At 57.5% G+C, this 18,226-nt stretch overlaps 1 protein-coding gene across 1 annotated transcript; it reads right to left on the bottom strand.

Annotated features, from left to right (window-relative positions):
- Positions 1-6,446: 6,446 nt before the first annotated feature.
- On the bottom strand, positions 6,447-16,245 carry FDXR (ferredoxin reductase). The gene is made up of 12 exons (XM_027895641.1): positions 16,152-16,245; positions 15,953-16,050; positions 14,765-14,860; positions 13,422-13,544; positions 12,848-12,961; positions 12,256-12,357; positions 10,865-10,972; positions 10,567-10,651; positions 9,728-9,927; positions 9,261-9,432; positions 8,665-8,838; positions 6,447-7,975 (listed from the first exon to the last, which is right to left on the bottom strand). The coding sequence occupies exons 1-12, from the start codon at positions 16,174-16,176 to the stop codon at positions 7,845-7,847; spliced, it is 1,428 nt and encodes a 475-aa protein (XP_027751442.1). The 5' UTR covers positions 16,177-16,245; the 3' UTR covers positions 6,447-7,844.
- Between the last annotated feature and the right edge of the window lie 1,981 nt (positions 16,246-18,226).

Here is an 18,226-nt window from a genome sequence, read left to right as displayed (position 1 = left end):
CCCGGGACCGGCGGGGCTGCCCGGGCGGGACGGCCGGGAGGAGCGCGGGGGAGGGATGCGGGGATGGAGGTGGTGGAGAGGGGGGGGCGGCCCGGGGGCGGTGGAAGGACAGGACGTGTGTCCTCCCGCCTCGCCGCAACTTCGGGGCTGGCCGCCAGCCCCGGGGGAAAGGGAGGGGGGAACAGGGGACGGGCAGCCCTCCCTCCCGAAACTGGCCCGCCTCCCCTGGCACTGGCGCCGGCCCCAACGCTGGGGAGGGTAGGGGAGAAGAGACCCTCTTCTTTTGCCCCTCTCCTCCTTCTCCAGGAGGGAAAACCTACGGGAAAATGACACAGTCCTCCTCCCCAGGCACTGCCCGTCCCCAGCCCCAAGGAGGGCTGGAGGAGTGTGGTTGGACTCATTCCCTCTCACCAGCATCTTCCACTGCTTTGATGACTGAACTGGTGGTCAGTGGCCAGATGCCCACCCTGGTGCCCCCCAGAAGGTGCAGTGCAGCCCAAGGGTCCCCACCGGTCACAGGGAGGGGGGTTGACACGGAGCAAAGCCCCCGCAGGCAGCAGCATCCTCCAGCTGTCGCCAGGGCCAGTATTAAAGCATCAGCTGATCCCGCAGCACTGGTTTAGAGCAAGCCAGACTGGGGGGTGGGGGTGGGAGGAAGAGGGGGGAGATCCATCAAAGGAAGGGGGGAGACAGGCAGAGGCCCTGCTGGGGTCCCCTTGTCCCTGGCTGGGTTCCCGCTCTGCCCCAAAATGAGCCGGTGGCTGCAGGCAGAGGGACCACAGTTCCAGCAGGAGGTGGCAGGGGTTAGAGCCCAGTCAAGCCTCACCAGGGGGGCAGCTGCTCTGAAACCTCCCTATGTCCTGGCTCAGAGCCACTAAAATGCTGGGCATCACCCTGAGAGCACCTGCCCACTCTGACAGGGCTGGGTGCCAACAGCACCTGTGCCCAGGCACTGCCCTTCTGCCTTCTCCAGGGGCTGATGCCTGGCCTGGGGACAGGACCACCCGTTAAGGGCTGTTGGGTGGCTGCCACCCAACCTGGCCCCTCAGCCACCTGCAACAGCGTCCCTGTGGCCACTGGGCCTGGAAAGGCCATTTCCAGAGAGGTTTCAACCTACCTAAAAACATGCTGTCTGTGGTTTAGGCACGAGCTGCCTGCTGCAGGACCTCCCCTCACCATCCCTGGTCCCTGAGGCAGCCTGGCCTCCTGCTGCCCAGGTGCTGTGGGTGCCCTCGGGGCAGCTCGGGGATGGAAGAGTTTAAAAAAAAAAAAAAAAAAAAAAGAGGAAAGGGGAAAATATATTTAGGGCTATATTTTAATCCCTGTAAAAGTAGCATCCTCTCTCTCTGCAGGAGAGCTCAGCCAAATCTCCTAGGCTGCTGCAGTGCAGGGGCTCGGGGCGATGGGGGATGCAGGATCCTGCACCCCTGTCTTGGATACCTGCTCCCTCAGCCTCAGGCTGCCCACCACTGCCTGGTTGGAGAGGAGATTTACGGGTTGGCAACAGGTCCTCCATGCCGAATGTTCTTCTCCCAGGACAACAAAAGGGCCGATCTTGGGTTTCACATTGAAAAGTGGCAGCGGCTGTGTTTAACCCCTTCTTTTGCCTTTGTGGTCCCGTGGACAGGGCCTAGGGGACCAACTTTCCAGGGACCTGATCCATTGGGGCTGGCACACAAGCACTCAGCTGGTCCCATGCCCATATTGCTCCCCCAGCAGCTCAGGGGCCTCATTTATCCCTGCCAGGATTCCCTGCTCCCCAGGCTGGAGCCCTCAGCAGGTCTTGGCTCACAACTATTTCAGTCCCCGTGATGTTTCATGAGGGAAAATACTTCCCAGCAAGATTTTCCAGGTGGGATGAGGGGGGCAACAGCAACCCCCACCTGGGACAATACCCAGCTTTCCCATCACACCCATGACCCCCCACCATCTCTATCCATGGTACATTTAATCCCCATCACAGCCCAAACCCCACACACAAAACAGAGACAAAGCCAGGTCTGGTGCACAGCTGGGCACAGCTGGAGGGTATCTGCAGTGGGAACAAGCAGTGGAGGGCAAGGACTGGTGGTGACACACATGCCAGGGCCTCCCAGCCTAGCAATTCCTCTTCACTGTGAATCAAACCCAGCTAAAGCCTTGCCAGCGGCTCACAGTGAGTGAGCTTCTGCACTGAGAGCCTGACCCCAGGTTTGCAGTTTCACTGGCACAGTCCTTCAGTGTCTTAAAAACCAAAACCCACAATGTTTTTCTGGGGGAAAATGCAGCAAATCTCCAAATCCAACCTGCTGCTGGGTCTGGGCCACCAGACACTATGCAGCTTGTGGGGGCTGTTCTGCAGTCATCACAATGCCTTATTTGTGCATTTAAACACCTAAAGTCCTTTTTACATTAAAAAAAAAAAAAAAAGATGCCCCTGATGGCTACAAAGGTCCAGTTTGAAACAGAGGCACCAATGGCACCTCAAGATCAAGCCCACAACCCCAGGAGATGCAAGTGGACTTTTCCTCTGACCTCCCCAGCCCCTCAGTGCCCTCTTTGCCCGGCTTTCTGGGTTGGATGAAGATAACACGGGCACGAAGTTGCCTTTCCCACTTTCATCTCCCTCCTTCCCACGGCTGCAATGCTGCCCCAGGGCAGGACCCTCAGCACCCCAGCTGGGCCCTCAAACACAGCACAGCCCCGACCAAAGGGAGCTCAGCCAGCTTCTCCATCGCCTCGTTACCTTTCCCTGGCATCTCCTCTTGCAGGAGGCTCTGTGAGCAGGTTGATAAACGCGAGGCGCCGCGCTCCGACAGCTCCTGGTGTGCAGCCACCTCCTGCGGGGAAGAGCCTGCTGGCAGCCAGGCCAGGGGAGCAAGGGGGATGTGAAAGGGCTGTGTTGGGAGCCTGATGTTAGTCCAGCTCTGCACAGACCCATCCAGGCCAACGCCAGCCCTGCAGGGCGAGCCCCAACGTCAGCCTCCTGTTTGTAGGAGAAAAATCAGCTGAGGGTTTTTAACCCACGTGCATCCTAAACGAGGACTTTGGGAAGGAGAGCACCTGAGTCTGTGCACTGCCAGCACAAATCCAGAGCTGTCCCTGGAAAGGCAGAGTGGCATCTGGGTGACACAGTCTGCTTGGGCTATTCCCACAGGCACCTGCATCCCGATAATGGCATCTGACATCAGACAGGACAAACACAGCACCAGGCCCTCAGGTCCCTCTGCCAGAGCCGAGTCTTGCAGGTGACGCTTGTGACTCCTGAGATCTGGCTTACACCCATTCCTATTCCTGTACTGGTCTTGCATCCATCCCCATCCTGCCTGTTGGCTGCCACCCTCCCCTTCCCCAGAAGTCTGGCCAAAAATCATGAAGGTCTAAGCCCAGCTGCTCCTACTCCTCGGCACCCCCTGTCCCTCTGGGTCTCACTTAAGAAGTAAACGCAGGTGTAGATCACCTTCTCCCAACCTGTGACTCCTAGGGCCACCCCACCATCCCTACCTCCCCTGTCTGCTCGATCTCATGGGGAATTCAGGAATTTGGTGCTTAAACAACCATACAGAGCTGGCCAGTATCTTGGATACCAGCAGCCATAAAAGCAATCGAGGCAGAGAGCAGAGCAAGGAGAAGGATGGGACAGAGACCACGAGGATGGTGCTATGGGTAGTGCATTCCTGGCACAGATCAGGCACAGCTCCAGTCTGGCACTGCTCCGGTCTGCTGCCACCATGTCCTACCCTCAGAGTAATTAAGGAACAAAAATAAACAGGGATGGTTTCATTCCTGCAGGGATAATTCCTCCCCCTGGGGTGGTGTGTACCCGCAGGGCTGCCCCAGAGGTTGAGGATGAGGCAGACAAAGCTGTTGGAAATGGAAATTTCCCAAGAAGGGAGGAAGTTGCTTCTTTCTGGGGTGTAACCAGCCATCCTCAACTTTATTTGCCACTGTCATATCCCTAAATAACTCCTGGAAGTGGCTACTGGGAGTTTACATCTCCTTCACCTCTGCTTCCCTCTTGACCTTGGGCTCTTGCAGCCCCAATTTACAAAGTAATTCATCCCAACCAGGGGGAAAACCTCTTGACTTGCAGCACCACTGCCTGAGCCAGCACAACTCTCTGACCACCAGCCAGACTTTGGTGAGCGCAGAACCCTGGGAAGGTTGGATCTCCAAGACTTGGAGTGGAAACCATGAGCCTCCGGTGGATCTGGAGGCAAGGATGCTACTTGTGGTGAAAGGGTGATGTTATGCCAGGAGGGAAGTGGCTCCCTGGGCACAGTGGGGTTTGTAATCCTCTCCAGTGACACAGGGGTTGGTACCCCAACCTCTTCTTCATGCCTGCCAGGGGACGGGGATGGATCTGGAGGGAAGAGCACATGAAGAATGAGAAGACATGAGGACAGCAAGCAGCGAGGGTGGGCAGAGGCAGGGGCCGATGCCGTGCTCAGCCAACACGCTGAAGTCAGCACTCTCCGGAGCCATCTGTTCCCGGCGAAGCCCCGGCGCAGACGGACTCGCCCCGGCCCCCGGCAGCGGGTGCCGCAATTCGGTGATTCATGCGGCGAGGGGACAGCGTAAAGCCGGACACCGCCTCTGCGCCGCGCCGGCTCCGGGGACGGGGCTGGAAAATCGTGTATTAGCCACGCTGGGGAAAAGCCTTTTCAACCATTTTTCTGGTCGCGTGAGCTGGCTTTTAAACAGTGGCACAGCTCCTCGCTGCCGGGCCAGAGATCCAACTCAAGCTGGTTTTTCCCTCACTCCAGAGCGCAGGAAATCTCCCACTTCATGGGCTCTGAACGATCCTTGGAAAAGGCCAAGTTCATCAAGCAGCCTACTAGCAAAGCCAGCAGGAGCTCTGCACTTGTCTTCTGGGAGTAATTGGAAAATGCAGCATCAACAGGAGCTTCTGGGATGCCTCAGACCTCTCTCTCCTGGATTATAAGTCTCAGGGCAATGAAGAGCTTGCCTGCAGAGTCTTCAGAGCAGGGAAACTGAGGCACAGCAGCGCAAAGCAGCAAGAGGAGGTTGCAAAGACCCAACTGAAACTGTGCCATCACCCTGGCAATGATGAGCTCTCTGCCCCATATCCAGCCTGGCTGCCTTGCGGAGCAGCACACAGACAGCAAGGAGAATGTGGGGCAGGGAGCCACAGGGAAGGACCGTGCAGCCACGTCCAGCTGCTCTCAGGGCCATCGCTCACCAGATGCTGACCTCCACCAGCTTTGTGCAGCCTCATTAGAGCTAAGCTGAGCCATAACTCATCCAAGCAGGGCAGTCCACATGAAAAGCTGGCAGCGACAACTTCCAGCATTTCAGGCCTCTTTCCAACAGGAGTCGGTGTCACTCACAGCATGGCCTTCCCTGCTCCTTACTTGCGTTGGAAAACGGCCTTGGAGCTGCTCCCCTGGCAGCTCAGGAGAGCGGAGGGCGAGGGGGGTGCTGCCTGGCAGGGCTGTCCCCCCTCTCCCCTCGGACCACCACAGTGGGGACACACCTGAAGCAAACACGAGGTTATTCGTGCCTAAAAGCAGAACCCGAAAGCGAACGGGAGCCTACGAGGACTGCCCACCGCCCTCCGACTGCCCGGAGCCCGGGGAGGCAGCAGGAGAGCTGGGACCCCCCCAGCCCCGGAGGTGCCAGGTCATCCCTCCATCCCCTCTCAGCCTCTCCGCTCCCCGGTACGGCCTCCCAGCGCCACCTAACGACACGGGCCGGGGACAAGGACCTTCCCGGGAAAACCGGACACATCCCGGTCTCTCTCTGGAAGGATGGAAAGCAGGGGCAGGGATGGGCAGGCAGGAGGCAGCGGGACACCTGGCTGCGCCGTGGGGGCACAGGCAGCAGAGGAAGGGGCAGCTGGAGGTTTTGAATAAGGATTTACATGATCACAGTGATCCCTTCTATGCCCATGAGGCTCAGTCCCCCATCCCTGCCCTTCACTGACCTTCATCATCCCATGGCTTTTCCCATAGATCAGCATTAACCCCACGGCCTTGGCCAAGTTCAGGGTTGAGCAAGGTCACTGAGCACAGCAAGGACAGACACTCCCCTTAATCTGTTATCACAGCCCAAAAACTCCCCTGAAGCATCCTCAGTTTGGGAGCAGCCGCTCGCTGTGCTCAGCAGGAGCACGGTGGCCTTTACCACGGCTACAAAAGCAACCTGACATCGACATTCAAGGCGACGTGGAAGAAAACCCTGGGGAAGAGCTGGCTCATCTCTCCCCAAAACCTTCAGATTTGATGCAGCCACAACAAACCCTCCACCATCACATTCCTGGCTGGGCTGTCAACCCAGATGGCTGCTCCCTACACTGGGTGCAGCCTCCTCACCTCCACACCCGCTTCCCAAAGCTCTGATTCACCTCAAAACCCAGAGCTGATGTAATCTCCCTCTCAGGAGTTCAGCATTAAGGCTGCATCAGCCATGAGACGTAACAAGAGCCACATCACACGAGCAGCTGTTCCACAAAAGCTTTATTGCTCGTTTGTGTACGAGTTCCCAGTATCGCATTTCCCAAGTTCCTTAATGAGCTTGCAAATGAGATTTAAATAGAAAAGGATGGGAGAAAAGAAGGAAAAAATAGAAGTCAGAGATCTCCCTTCCTTAAGGCTGGGACAGCAATGGGGTGGGAATGCAGTGCCTCATGGGCAAGTCCTCTGCTGTGGGAGAGGGCTGGGCTGAGGTGGAGGTTGAGTGTGGACAAACCACCATTGGCTGCCCCGGCTCGGTTTTCCCTCTGCCTCCACCAGAGAGCCACTGCTGCTGTCATCACTTACACAGGTCAGAGAGGAGGGTTTGCAATCCTGCAGCGCTCTGGCAGGGAGCACGGGGGGGTCGGGGACAGCCAGGCAAGGGGGCCCCACTGACGCTGCCCCTGCGCCACGGATAAAGAGGAGATTACAGCTCACGGCTTGTAATCTGGCTTAAAACCTGACACCGTCACCGTAGTCAATCTGGGCTAAGAGAAGCATTTAATAAGCTTCAAAACACACAGGCCAAAAAAATAACCCCACCAGTGAATAGAGTGAAAGGGCTCAAGGTACCGCTTGCACCAGTCAGCGCTGGCAGGTACTGATGGACACAGGATCCCTCATGATCCGGAACAAGGCAATTACATGCTTGTTATCCCAATCCACCCCATAGGATAGAACCCAGGCTCTGCTGGGGTTTAACTGTGGGAGGCAGAAAGCAAATTACTGCCCTTTTCTGCCTGCACAGAGCTCACAACAAGTGGAGAGCACCTGGTCCCTCCCTGTGTGGAGCTGCCTTGCCTTGGGACATGTCACAGGAGCCGTGGTGCTGGGCTGGCTGCTCCCAGGTTAAGGCAGTCACAGAAAAAGAAGCCAGACTCAAGCAGCATGTCCAATTTGGCTTCCCTGAAAGGGTTTATTTAAAAAACAATTATCATTAAAAGATGCCTGCTCTGGCACGAATTACAAGGCAACAAAGCCACTTGGCTTGTGGCTTAAAGGGGGGGCAGCATGACACAGGGAAACGTCTCCACGCGACTTGCCGTGGGGAAAGCGGGTGGCAGGACTCCTCCAGGTGCACACACACCTCCCCTCACCTGCACTGCATGATTCATTAATGCTCCAAGGACTCAAACAACAAGAATCACCCCCAGGAACGGCAGCCCGGCTGCAGGGACGCAGGGCCAGCCAGAAGCCTCCTGTCTTGAGGACATTCACTTTGGGAACCCAGAGTTCATCGTACCAGAGGGGCCTCAGTGTGACACACCTCTCCAGAGCGGCCACCAGCCCTGGGCACAAGCCCCGTGCTCCCAGGCTCTGCTCACCACACGCTGGTGTTGCCCCAGGACGGCTCCACTGCAGCAGTGCCACGTTCCCACCGCCGCTGCCCTAGTGACCGATCAGCCGCAGCATCTCCGCAGGATCCACGATCTTCTCTCGGGGCTTGCCAGCAGCTTTGCCTCTTGCCACTTCAGCAGCATCGATCTTCTCCCAGTCCGAGAAGGAAACGGGACGGACCCCTGGGGTGATGGCAACAGATGGGAGAGAGGAGTTAACCAGGTGAAAACAAGCTCAGCCTCACCTCCCCATCGGCAGGGACCTGATGTGCCAGCAAACCTGCCCCTTTCTGACCTCAGCCTCACAAAGGAGAATTTCTAACGCTGGGAGGAGAGGGATGGTAGGTTCCAGTCAACTTGGATCAGTCAGACCTTTGCGAGCCGCAACAACGGCGAGCACGGAACCACCTCAGGGGACAAAATGCTTCCAGTTCACTGTTAAACCTCAGCCAGTTTAAGAGGCAAAACACACACACACACTTTAATTGAATGTCTTTAAACACAGCTACAGCAAATTACTCTCATGGGCATTTTAATCTTTCCCCTAACTTGCTTGGAAGGATTACTAGGAAAACCACTCAAGAGCAATAGCTCACTGTCTCGGCAGCTGACAGTGACATTTTATCCAAGGTCTGTGCTGCCTTTAATGGTCCTTCCCAGAAAGTGGTCATTAACCTTAGCAATGACACAGTTTGAGGGAATTCAAGTCCTGCTCTCCCTGGGCTTTGGAACATTGAAACAGCAGCAAAACACATTCCCATGGTTCAGACTCTGCTCCTGTAAGGGGCTCACGGGACTCACTGCCCCAGGATACCCAGATGCAGGAGCAGTTTGGCTGCACTGTCCCTTCCTGCTGGCTGCCCCACACTGACCTCGGCTGCGCAGGATGCTCTCCACGGCCCCAAAGCCTTCTCTGGAGGGGGACATGTCCAGCACACCCCCCTGGAGATCCTCCAGCACAGACTGGGCAGTGTCAAAGCTGTCGTTCATGGTGGTGATGATCACGCCCGTGGGTCCTCTCTTCACCCACCCGCTGCAGTACAGACCTGCAAGGGCACATGGAACAGCGAGGCTCAGGTCAGCAACAAGGCCATGGACCCTCCTGGCTGCAAGTCCTTGCCCTGTTCCCCACCTTGGTGGTGGGAACAGACCCTTGGACAGTGCTGTCACATCAATCTGTGTACCTGCAGCCCAGCACTAAGCAGCCACATGGGCTGTGTCACTTTAGTAACAGGATGCAAGGCCTAGTAAAAACCCCCCTGTGCTAAACCAGACACCCGTAACACGAGCTGGGGTTGGGCCAGCTCTTAGCCCCTTACAGAGGCAGCTCATTTCCCCAGTTTCCACTCTCCATGGTGTGCAACTGCCTTGTATCCGTGCCCTTGGCGAACGGAGCTTCCCACCCCAAAGCCCCCCAAGCCACCAGGTGCACTCGACATGCCCCACGCAAATCCCTGTGGAGACAGACCTGGGACACCCTCCACTCTGCCCGAGCTGTTGGGGATGATGCCACGCTGGGTGTCGAAGGGCACGGCCGGGTCCAGGGGCAGGCTCCGGTACCCGATGCTGCTGAGCACCAGCCCACACTCCAGCTCCTCCACCTCTCCTGTGGGGACAGCTCTGGCAGAGTCACCTGAGCCCTAAGAGAAGGAGGAAGAGGCTGCTGATCTCCACAGTCACCCCTGCAGAAGAGCAGTCTGCTCAAGTCCCCTTTGGCATCTTTGGTCCCTGGGTATTTGCTAAAGGATGTTCTGCTGTTCCCTTTGGAAGGGGAAAAGCTCTTGGTGGCACCAGATTCCCCCAGAGTCTGCCAGCAGCCACTCCAACCAGACAGGAACACAAAGCTGTCCTTGGAGAGACTCCTGAGGGATGCAACAGTGTCCTGCTCCATCCCTGCAGCCTCCCAGGGACATGCCAGCCCCCCTGAGCCCGTACCTCCAGGCGGGTCAGGGCCAGGCGGACTCCCCTTGCCCTCTTCCCATCAGGGGAGGGCAGCACTTCCTGGGGGCTGCGCTGGAACTTCAGCCCCCACTCCCGGGGGGCTGCTGTCTGTGCCTCCACTGGCTTCTCCCTGGGCTTCTCCAGGGCTGTTTTGATCATCAGCTCGGTCAGTCGCTTCCTGGGCCTGGGAGCATCTAAGAAGAAAAGAGAGAGATCTTCACGACAGGAATCAGCACAAGCCCCTCAGGACACAGCACAGAGCCAAGGCCACGTCAAGGCAGCCTCGGTATGTGAGTCTGTCATGTCGATGGGAGTCCAATGCCTTTGAGATGACAAACTGCAAGTCAAAGTGACCAGGAGAGCCCCTGAGGCTTGGGGCCAGTGGGACACACAAATCAAATCCTGCAATTCTCCTGTCTTGCTGGTGGCTCAGAGGCAGCAGCCTGTGGAGAAGAGCAGGTCTCTGGAGACCCCAGAACTCAGTGTTTTCTTTTTAGCTCTACAGGAAGCTCTTAAATCAACAGCCTTGGGATCTCCCCTGCAAGGTCCCCTCAGCCTTCCTGAACCTCATGCCCTCATCACTCAGAGGGTAAGCACTGCTCCCATGCAGCAAAGTGGCTGCATAAGGAGAGGAACAGGCTGTTCCCTTGCCTTGGTGCCTCCCAGCACTCTGAGAACGAGACACACCACGGTCACCAAGCTTTTATGTGCCAGGCGTTAAGCACAGGACAAGAAGTTCTCTGATGTACACCCTGAACATCTCCAGATCGCTCCTGGATGCTTGTCTGACAATGTGAGTCCCTGCCTGAAGGAGCATGGCACACTTCCCTCACCTTTGACAGCATTTTCGAGGCCTGTGAAATCAGCAGAGTCCAGGACAGCTCTGGCACCAGGCAGGTTTATCATCTCCCGCAGCTCCTGGGAATTGCAGGCAGGAAGATGTTACCTCCAGAACAGGGAGGTAACCCAACAGCCCCAGGCCCCCTTCCCCAGCACTCTGGGCTGGAAGCCAGGGAATGGGTGCAGGAAGGAGGATGCCTGGCTTCCACTCCCACTCCCAAACCACTTCTCCCTAGCTGGGATGGGCAGTCCGGGGCTCAACACTGGGAAACAGCTGCCCTGCAGCCTCACCTTGATAGTAAAAGCGACTTGGAGAGGTCCCCTCCTCCCAACCAGCCAGACACGCTTCACCTTGCTGCAGGCAAGAGCTGCCAGGGAGCTGTCAGTGATGTCTGTCTTCTGCAAAACAGATTCGGGAGAGGGGGATGAGGCCAGATCTGGAGGGAGCCGGGGGGGAAGGCACAGCCTCTGAAGGTGAAAAATCAGCAGAAAAGCTGGCTGTGCATGCAGAGAGCCTGGGAGAGGACAGAAAACAAGTCATCTCCCTTTGCACAGAGCTATTTGCACAGCTGGTCCCTCATCACCGAATGTTCTTTCCGAGGCCATAACGCACCGGAGGTAACGAGCCAGCACCCCGTGAGACTGCCTCGGGGGATCCACCCAGGCAGGTTCACCTTGGGGCTAACAGAGCAAAGCCTTCCAGTGATCTTGATTCTGAGGTGCCTGCAGATGCTGTTGGGTGACTTCCCAGCTCAGGACATACAGGCTGTGGATGAAACCTGCTGCAAACCACAGCTCAAATCACCACCTGCTAGCCCCAGGCAGCTCCAGCACAAGCACAGCATGGCCAGGGCTCACCTGGCACCGGCACCTTTCAGCAACCCTGTGCTCTGTTTCAGTCACGTGTGTGTGTATATCTAGATTGCGAGATCTTTTCCAGAGAAAATATGATGGGAGGGACACCAGGATAAACCATTCCAGACCCATATTCTTAACAGGAAACTGCCTGCCCACCCTGGCAGGCATTTCCAGTGCCATGTCCTTTGCAGCACTGCTCCCAGCTGGCTTCAGCCACTGTTTCCAGTGCCTCCAAATTTAAGGGGTTTTTAAAATTTCATTTAGATATTAATACAGGCAGTTGTTGCACAGCTGTAACAAACCTCGTGGCATTTCTCCAGGAGGGTAAACCTTTGCTGTCAACATCTGGGGCAGCAGCTCTGTGGAGCAGCTGGTGCACACCAGCTCCCAGCTGTCTGCAGGGGAGAGGTCCACCAGCTTGGACCAGCCACCAGTGTGCCCAGTGCCACCAGTAAAAACCAGGCTGCTGCCCTCAGCTGCAGCACAAAAAAACCCACATCCCAAGACAAGCTTCTAGTCTGTTGGTGAAAGAGGGCAAGCTTCTTCCCTCCTTTGCTTCTCATAGAAAAGGAAGGGGTGAAGCTCAGCTTCCAACTTTTTGGATACCAGCAGAGCAATCCAGGGAGCTCTGCAGCATTATCCAAGGCATGGCCACAGCCTTGGATCACTCCCTACAGACTGTGAATCCATGAGTGCACCCGAGAGGCAACAGCCTTCCCTGGGAAAGATCCTAAAGACAGAGGAGTCTGAGGTTTTGCTGAGATGGGTGGGAACTCCAGCAGGGAGAGGATTTGGGCCCTGGACTGCCTTCATGGTGCACTCACCCTGAGGAGCTGCAGTGGGGACAGGAGGATCCGGGCAATGTCCAGTGCCACGTTGCCATGACCCAGAATCAGCGCCGTCTCACAGCTCAGGTCAGGCTTCAGCTGTGGGGAGAGAAAGACCCAGCTGTGAGTGAATCCACATGGCCTCCATGACGTACAGCCCCTCAGGCCTGCTCCCACCACCCAAATTCCCTTCCTCCCCTCACTGCTCCAAAAAGAGGTGATGCAGGTGGGGAAACTCCACACCAGACACAGATGCTTCTGGCTGATCCCTCTCCCCACTCTTCCTGCAACAGCATCTCTGGGAGCAGGAGCTGTCTTGGCCAAAAAACCTCCTCAGGATGCAGAGCATCACCCCTCCAGGTTCCCATCTGGCCCAGCCAAAATATGCTGCCAACGTACGGAGCCAGCTAATCCGCTCTCACTCATGTGCAAATTGTTCACATTTCTACCATCTAAGAAGGATTTAACATGGTTCCTGCTAATCTTTTCCAATTGCAAGGCCTTTCAGGACTTAATCTGGAGCTGAATGTCTGCTGGGACGGGAGGAAGGATGGGAGGAAGGGCAGGGAAGCACACAGGCTGTACTCACGTCCCGGTTCTCGGGCAGCCCGTTGTACCAGCCCACGAACGCTCGGGCCGAGTACACCCCAGAGAGGTTCTCCCCTGGGATCCCCAGGACCCGGTTGTCTTCAGCACCATAACTCTGGGGAGGGAGCAGACACAGTCAGAGATGTCACCGTGTGCAGGGTCTGATACCAAAAACACAAACCTCCCCTTCCAGCTGCTGCCAGGGACACTGCACGGCTGCCAACCCTTCCCAAAGGCTGGGATAGTCAGTGGAAAGGCTAAAGGAAGCACAGGCACAGGGGCTTCATCCACCCATCCCCCTGGGCTCCAGGGCCAAAGTTGACTTCCTTGGGGCAAAGCAGAGCACGACAAGCTGAGGACTGAGCAGGAGGAACAAATCCATGCTGGGCTGAAACGGGCATTGGCCAGCACAGGGGAGAGGTTTCAGAAACCTGCACTTGATGCCACGCTCTAGCACACGCTCCCTGCAAGGGCTTCGGACAAGCCTTGGAGCACCTGAGCTGTCCCAAAGCTGGGAAGAGCTGCAGACCTTCTCTCTGTGACTCCTGGGACGCCGAGGCAGCCCAGGTACCCACCAGCACCACGGCGTGGTACGCCCGCCGCAGCTCCGGCACCGTCACGTCCCTGCCCACGGTGACGTTCCCGTAGTAGGAGCAGCGCCCCGAGCGTGCCGTCTGCGTGAAGGTGTTGATCACATTCTGCAAGGATCAGAGAACCCAGAGTTATGTCCAAGCCACAGCCGGGGCCAAGGCCTGCTGCTGACGGGAGAGCCCCGTTCCCATCCCCTCCCAGCCTTGAGATGCTTCACCCGCCGCTCCTCGGTTGGTTATTCTGAGACTCTTATCTACCAACAGCCAAAGATAATTCACAGGGAGATAAGCACAGCTGTGGCTTGGCATTCTCTGCACTGCCCTCTTTGGAAAGGAAAATTCATTTTTTGCACCCGCCTGGGGAGGACAGGACCCCTTCAGTGCCTTCAGCCCCTCAGAATAAACCCCACTGCAGGGGAAAACTCCTTCCCAAAGGTGAGGCTTGCAAGGGAGCCCCACTAGCACCTCCTTCCATCCAGGGTGCTGCCCTCCAGCCCCCTCTGCCAGCCTCTCATGTCAACTCTTCCCAAAACCCACTTCCTCAAGAAAGGATGAGGGCAGGATGGCATCCAGAGCCTTTTCTTCTGAGTCATTTGGGCTATGCAGCAAAATCACCACCTGTTCCCCTGCAGCTCGAGTTGGACTCAGCCTGGAGACAGGACAGATACCACAGAACCAAACCCACACCTGTTAGGTCCACTCCTCCTCTCTCAGCCCAAAGGAGTCCATGCATTTTGGTCTTGGGATCTTCAGGGATTAGAGGAAACCACTGCAAGATATTGCTGTGTCTGGATGTCCTGTGCCCCACCCTTCCAACCACCTCCACCCCAGCTCAGACACAGCAGATACCTCTGAGTACAGCTCTCTGCCAGGCGAAGAAAAATGTTTGTGAAATCCTTGGCTTAGCTTTTCCTTGCCCAGAAGAGCACCTATAACCCAGTTCCACACCCCCAACAGCAGCTCTGCATGTTCCCAGAACAATTACAGATTAAAGGAAGAGCAGCAACAGCAACGAGCAGGCAAGATCCTGCTGGCATAAAGTGTCCAGGTACAAGGAAGCCCATCCACGTTCCTTGGCCTTGCTCTAGGCCAGGCTGACCAGCACTGGGAACAGCACTTCTTATCACAAGCCCTTGTTTTTGACCCCCTGTCCAGAGACCTTATATCCCAGGCATCCTACCACATCACCAAGCCAAGGCCTCAGTGCAGAGCAGGAGGAGATCTGGACCTCTCCAAGTGTGACAGCTCCACACCACAGCCTGCGGACAGCGACTGCCTCACCTGCACCCACCACTGTCCTCACAGGGGAAAGGGGAGGGAGCACCAACCTTCACTTCGGGGTGGTCTGGGGCCACCCCAAAACGGACGAGCCCGAAGGGAACGGGCAGCTTCTCGTAGATGTCCACCTGGGCCCCGCCGTGGTGCTGTGGGAGGAGAAAGTCACAGTTATGGGACGAGGACAGAAAGGTCACAGGAGCCCAGCAACACTCATCTGCTGCTGGGGGAAACACAGGGCAGGAGGGAGGGCGGCACCACGATCCCACAGCCAGAAACAGCCTCTTCCAGACTTTTCCACACACAGGATAATTGTGTGCTTGTTACTGCCTGCTCAGATCACGAGGTGCGTAGCAGAGAGTGACCCCAACCACCATCAAGTACATCTCATGAGGGCTCCATTGCCCTACCCACCCCATTTCCACACTAACCTGGTGGCTTTCCAGCACTCAGAGGGGGCTGATCAAAAGAGCCCCCACGCCACCTGAGTGCTGGGGAACCTTCCAGACATCTGCCAGCCCCCAGCAGAGATGCCCATGCCCTGAGATCCCCCGGGGCTGAGTCACATCAGGGTCAGAGCTTTAGACAGATGTTTGGCTGCAAGGCTTTTGTTATCTTGTATTTTGAGTCAGCCTCTTCCCGGAGATTAAGCAGCCCTGAAATTTGTCCCTGAGGCTTAGTAACAGCTATTTTCCGACACGTACCAGAGACAACACAGCACGGTTTAATGACGGGGTTAAGCTGCTGCATCTCTGGTGGGTGCCAGCAGCCCAGTGCTGTGCTCAGGTCTCATTTCCCAGCAGACCGCCCAGAGCGCTGACACCAGGTAAAGCATCACCCATGTGTCTTAATCCAGCTGGGTGAGGAGGAGGGAGGGGAGCAGGTCCCACACATCCACTTTTAACACACGGTTAGCGTCACTCCTGCTGGGTGACAGCAGCTCCCGGCGAGGCAGATGCCTGCTGCTTATTTGATTCTGGAAAAATCACTCGGCACGAGCTCGCAGAAACCAGCGTGGCTCTGGTGTGCACAGCCCAGGGTCGGGGCAGGGATGGAGGCGGCCCCAGCCAAAGTGGCCCAGGAGGACACTGTGGGATCCGGGCTGCCCCAAGCAGCCCCCCAACAACACAGACCTGGCTGGGGCAGGGCCGGGACCCCACCAAACCACCCCCCAGCCTCCTGAGAGCCAGGCAGCACCAGGTCCCTCCCTCAGCTGCAGGTCCCGGCCCTCGCCCCGGTACCTTGAGGATGTGCTGAGCCGTGTAGAAGCCGGCGGGGCCGCTGCCCACCACGCAGACCCGCGGCGCCGGGGCGGGAGAGGACAGCCACCGCCGCAGCCCTGCGGGGGAGAACGACAGGGAAGGCGTGAGGCCACACTGGAGCTGCCGCCTGCCAGGGGCCACCGCAGCCCTTCCCTGGAGCCCGGAGCGCGACACCCACCGAGCGGGGCTCGTCCCGCGACCATCGCCGCGGCCGCAGCGCGGCGGGGCCGGGATTTATGGACTGGCCTCGGGGAGGCCGGAACGCCTCGAGGTCAGGGCCGGCGGTCTCGACGCTCACGGCCAGGCCGGGTTCGGTGGGGCCGGAAGGGAGTCGGGGGATGCCAAGTGCCCCGCAGCGCCAGCACCGGGACACCCGACCCCGCGCTCCGGAGGGGCCCCGTTCGCGGCCCGAGGGGCCCCGCGGCCCTCACGCGCCTGGAGCTGGGGCAGGGCCCGCCTGTCGCAGCCCCCCGGCCCCGGATCTCCGGCTGTCCCGGTCCCGGTGCCCCCGGTCCCAACACGTGTCCCCCAGCCCGGTGCCGGTGCTGCCGCCAGGCCCCGCCCCTTCTGCCCGCTGACCAATCGCCTGGCGGGACAGCGATGCGATCTGCATAACCACGCCCATCAACCGCGGCGTGGCCACGCCTCCCACGTCCCCAGCCAATGGCGGTGCTATGTCCCCTCCACGGCCGCCCGGAAGTGAGCGGTACCATAGAGAGGCAGGGAAGGAGCGGCTGTGCGGCACCGTTCGCTCCACTGCTCTCTATGGTGAGGCCTCCGCGGTACCCATCCCTCTCTCGCATCATCATCATCATCATCATCATCCCCGCGGGGGTTAATTGCCAGCGTCCCTTTATTGTCCCAAAGAGATCAACTGCCATGGTCTACCGGGGAAAACCAGTTTTAAAACCATTCCCCTGCAGAGCCTCTTTCTGCCCCTTGCTGGGAGAAACCCATTGCATCCCCTCGAAAAAGGATAAAACGCTAGTGCCGGAGGCAGCGGCAAAATCCAGCCTCCACCACGGTCCCTGCTTTATTTCCTCCTTAATCCCCATCACTCAGCTCGTTTGAAGCGCACCAACTCCCACCTCCCGTGCAGGAGCATCACCCCGTCCTGGTTCAGCCCCTGCACAATGCACTAGTCAGGAAAACCATCTCAGCGGGTCCAGGAGACGTTTAAGAGCTGGACAGATGCCAGGACACGCAGGCGAGCATTGACAGGGCTTTTTAAATGCAATTAAGAGCGAGAGGAGTTTACAGATGGAAGCTGGTTGTAACACGGGTCATAAAACCCACACGCTCTCTCTCACGGTCTTGGAAATCGGTTGATGTCTTTCTGCAAAGGCACGCTGAGAACGGCAGCTGGCCCTGTGCCTCCGTCTGCTCCCACCCCCTCGGGGGGTTTGGGGCAAGGACCAGGATTTCCAACGGCTCCAAGCACAGCAATCACCAACCCGCTGCCCAGAGAGGCTCCGAATATCACCATATCATCCACAGAAACAGCTCAGTTTAAATCTGGGGGGAAGGGGGGTCTGAATATGGATCAGAATATTCTTTGTTCCCCCCAGAATTCTTCCTTTCCCTCATTAACTTCTGTGTCCGCCACTTCTGACAGGGCATAATCCACATATTTCCCAAACCACAAGTCGCCTCCCTCCGGCTGAAGGACCTGCGAGCACTTGCCTTTAGATGGTACTGCGTTAAACACCCACGGAGTCCAGCTGGGAAAAGTGCTGCTGCCCCGACCAATGCTTGGAAACATTTTGGGGCGGATCTCTTTGCAGCAGGAGAGGATAAAGAGCATTTTGTGCCCACAAGCGGGAGCACGTGAGGCTGAGATTACCCTGCCTGAACCGAAAGCACCTCTAATGCTCACTCAGCCTGTGGCTGGAGCCAGGAACACCTTTAGCTTGGCACATTGACCTTAACTGAGCTCTGATGCTCAGTTAAGAGATTAATCACAGGGTAGGAGGGCAGCTCTGGGGAGGGTCTCTGCCACTCCTGAGCGACCCCCAGGAGCTCTTGGGCCATTTGGTCCTTCCAGCTCTCCTAAGCTTTTCCCCCCCATCTACAGACCCAGCCTAACCCCTGCCTAAAGGGAGTTTGCCCTTTGGAAGTCTCACAACGTCCTGGATCGATGAACCCACGTGGGGCCGGATAGAGGTGGCAATGTCACCAGCCCAGGGCATTGGCATGTCCTGGGCCCCAGCCCGGGACAAATCAGTAATTCCCCATTTCTGATGCCAAAGGGGT

Source organism: Empidonax traillii, unplaced genomic scaffold, assembly GCF_003031625.1.
Source record: "Empidonax traillii isolate 1590-97213 ecotype Southwest subspecies unplaced genomic scaffold, ASM303162v1 scaffold462:size771534, whole genome shotgun sequence".
NCBI lineage: Eukaryota > Metazoa > Chordata > Aves > Passeriformes > Tyrannidae > Empidonax > Empidonax traillii.
Note: the sequence above shows the minus strand (reverse complement) of the source record. Positions and strands in the feature narration are given on the sequence as shown.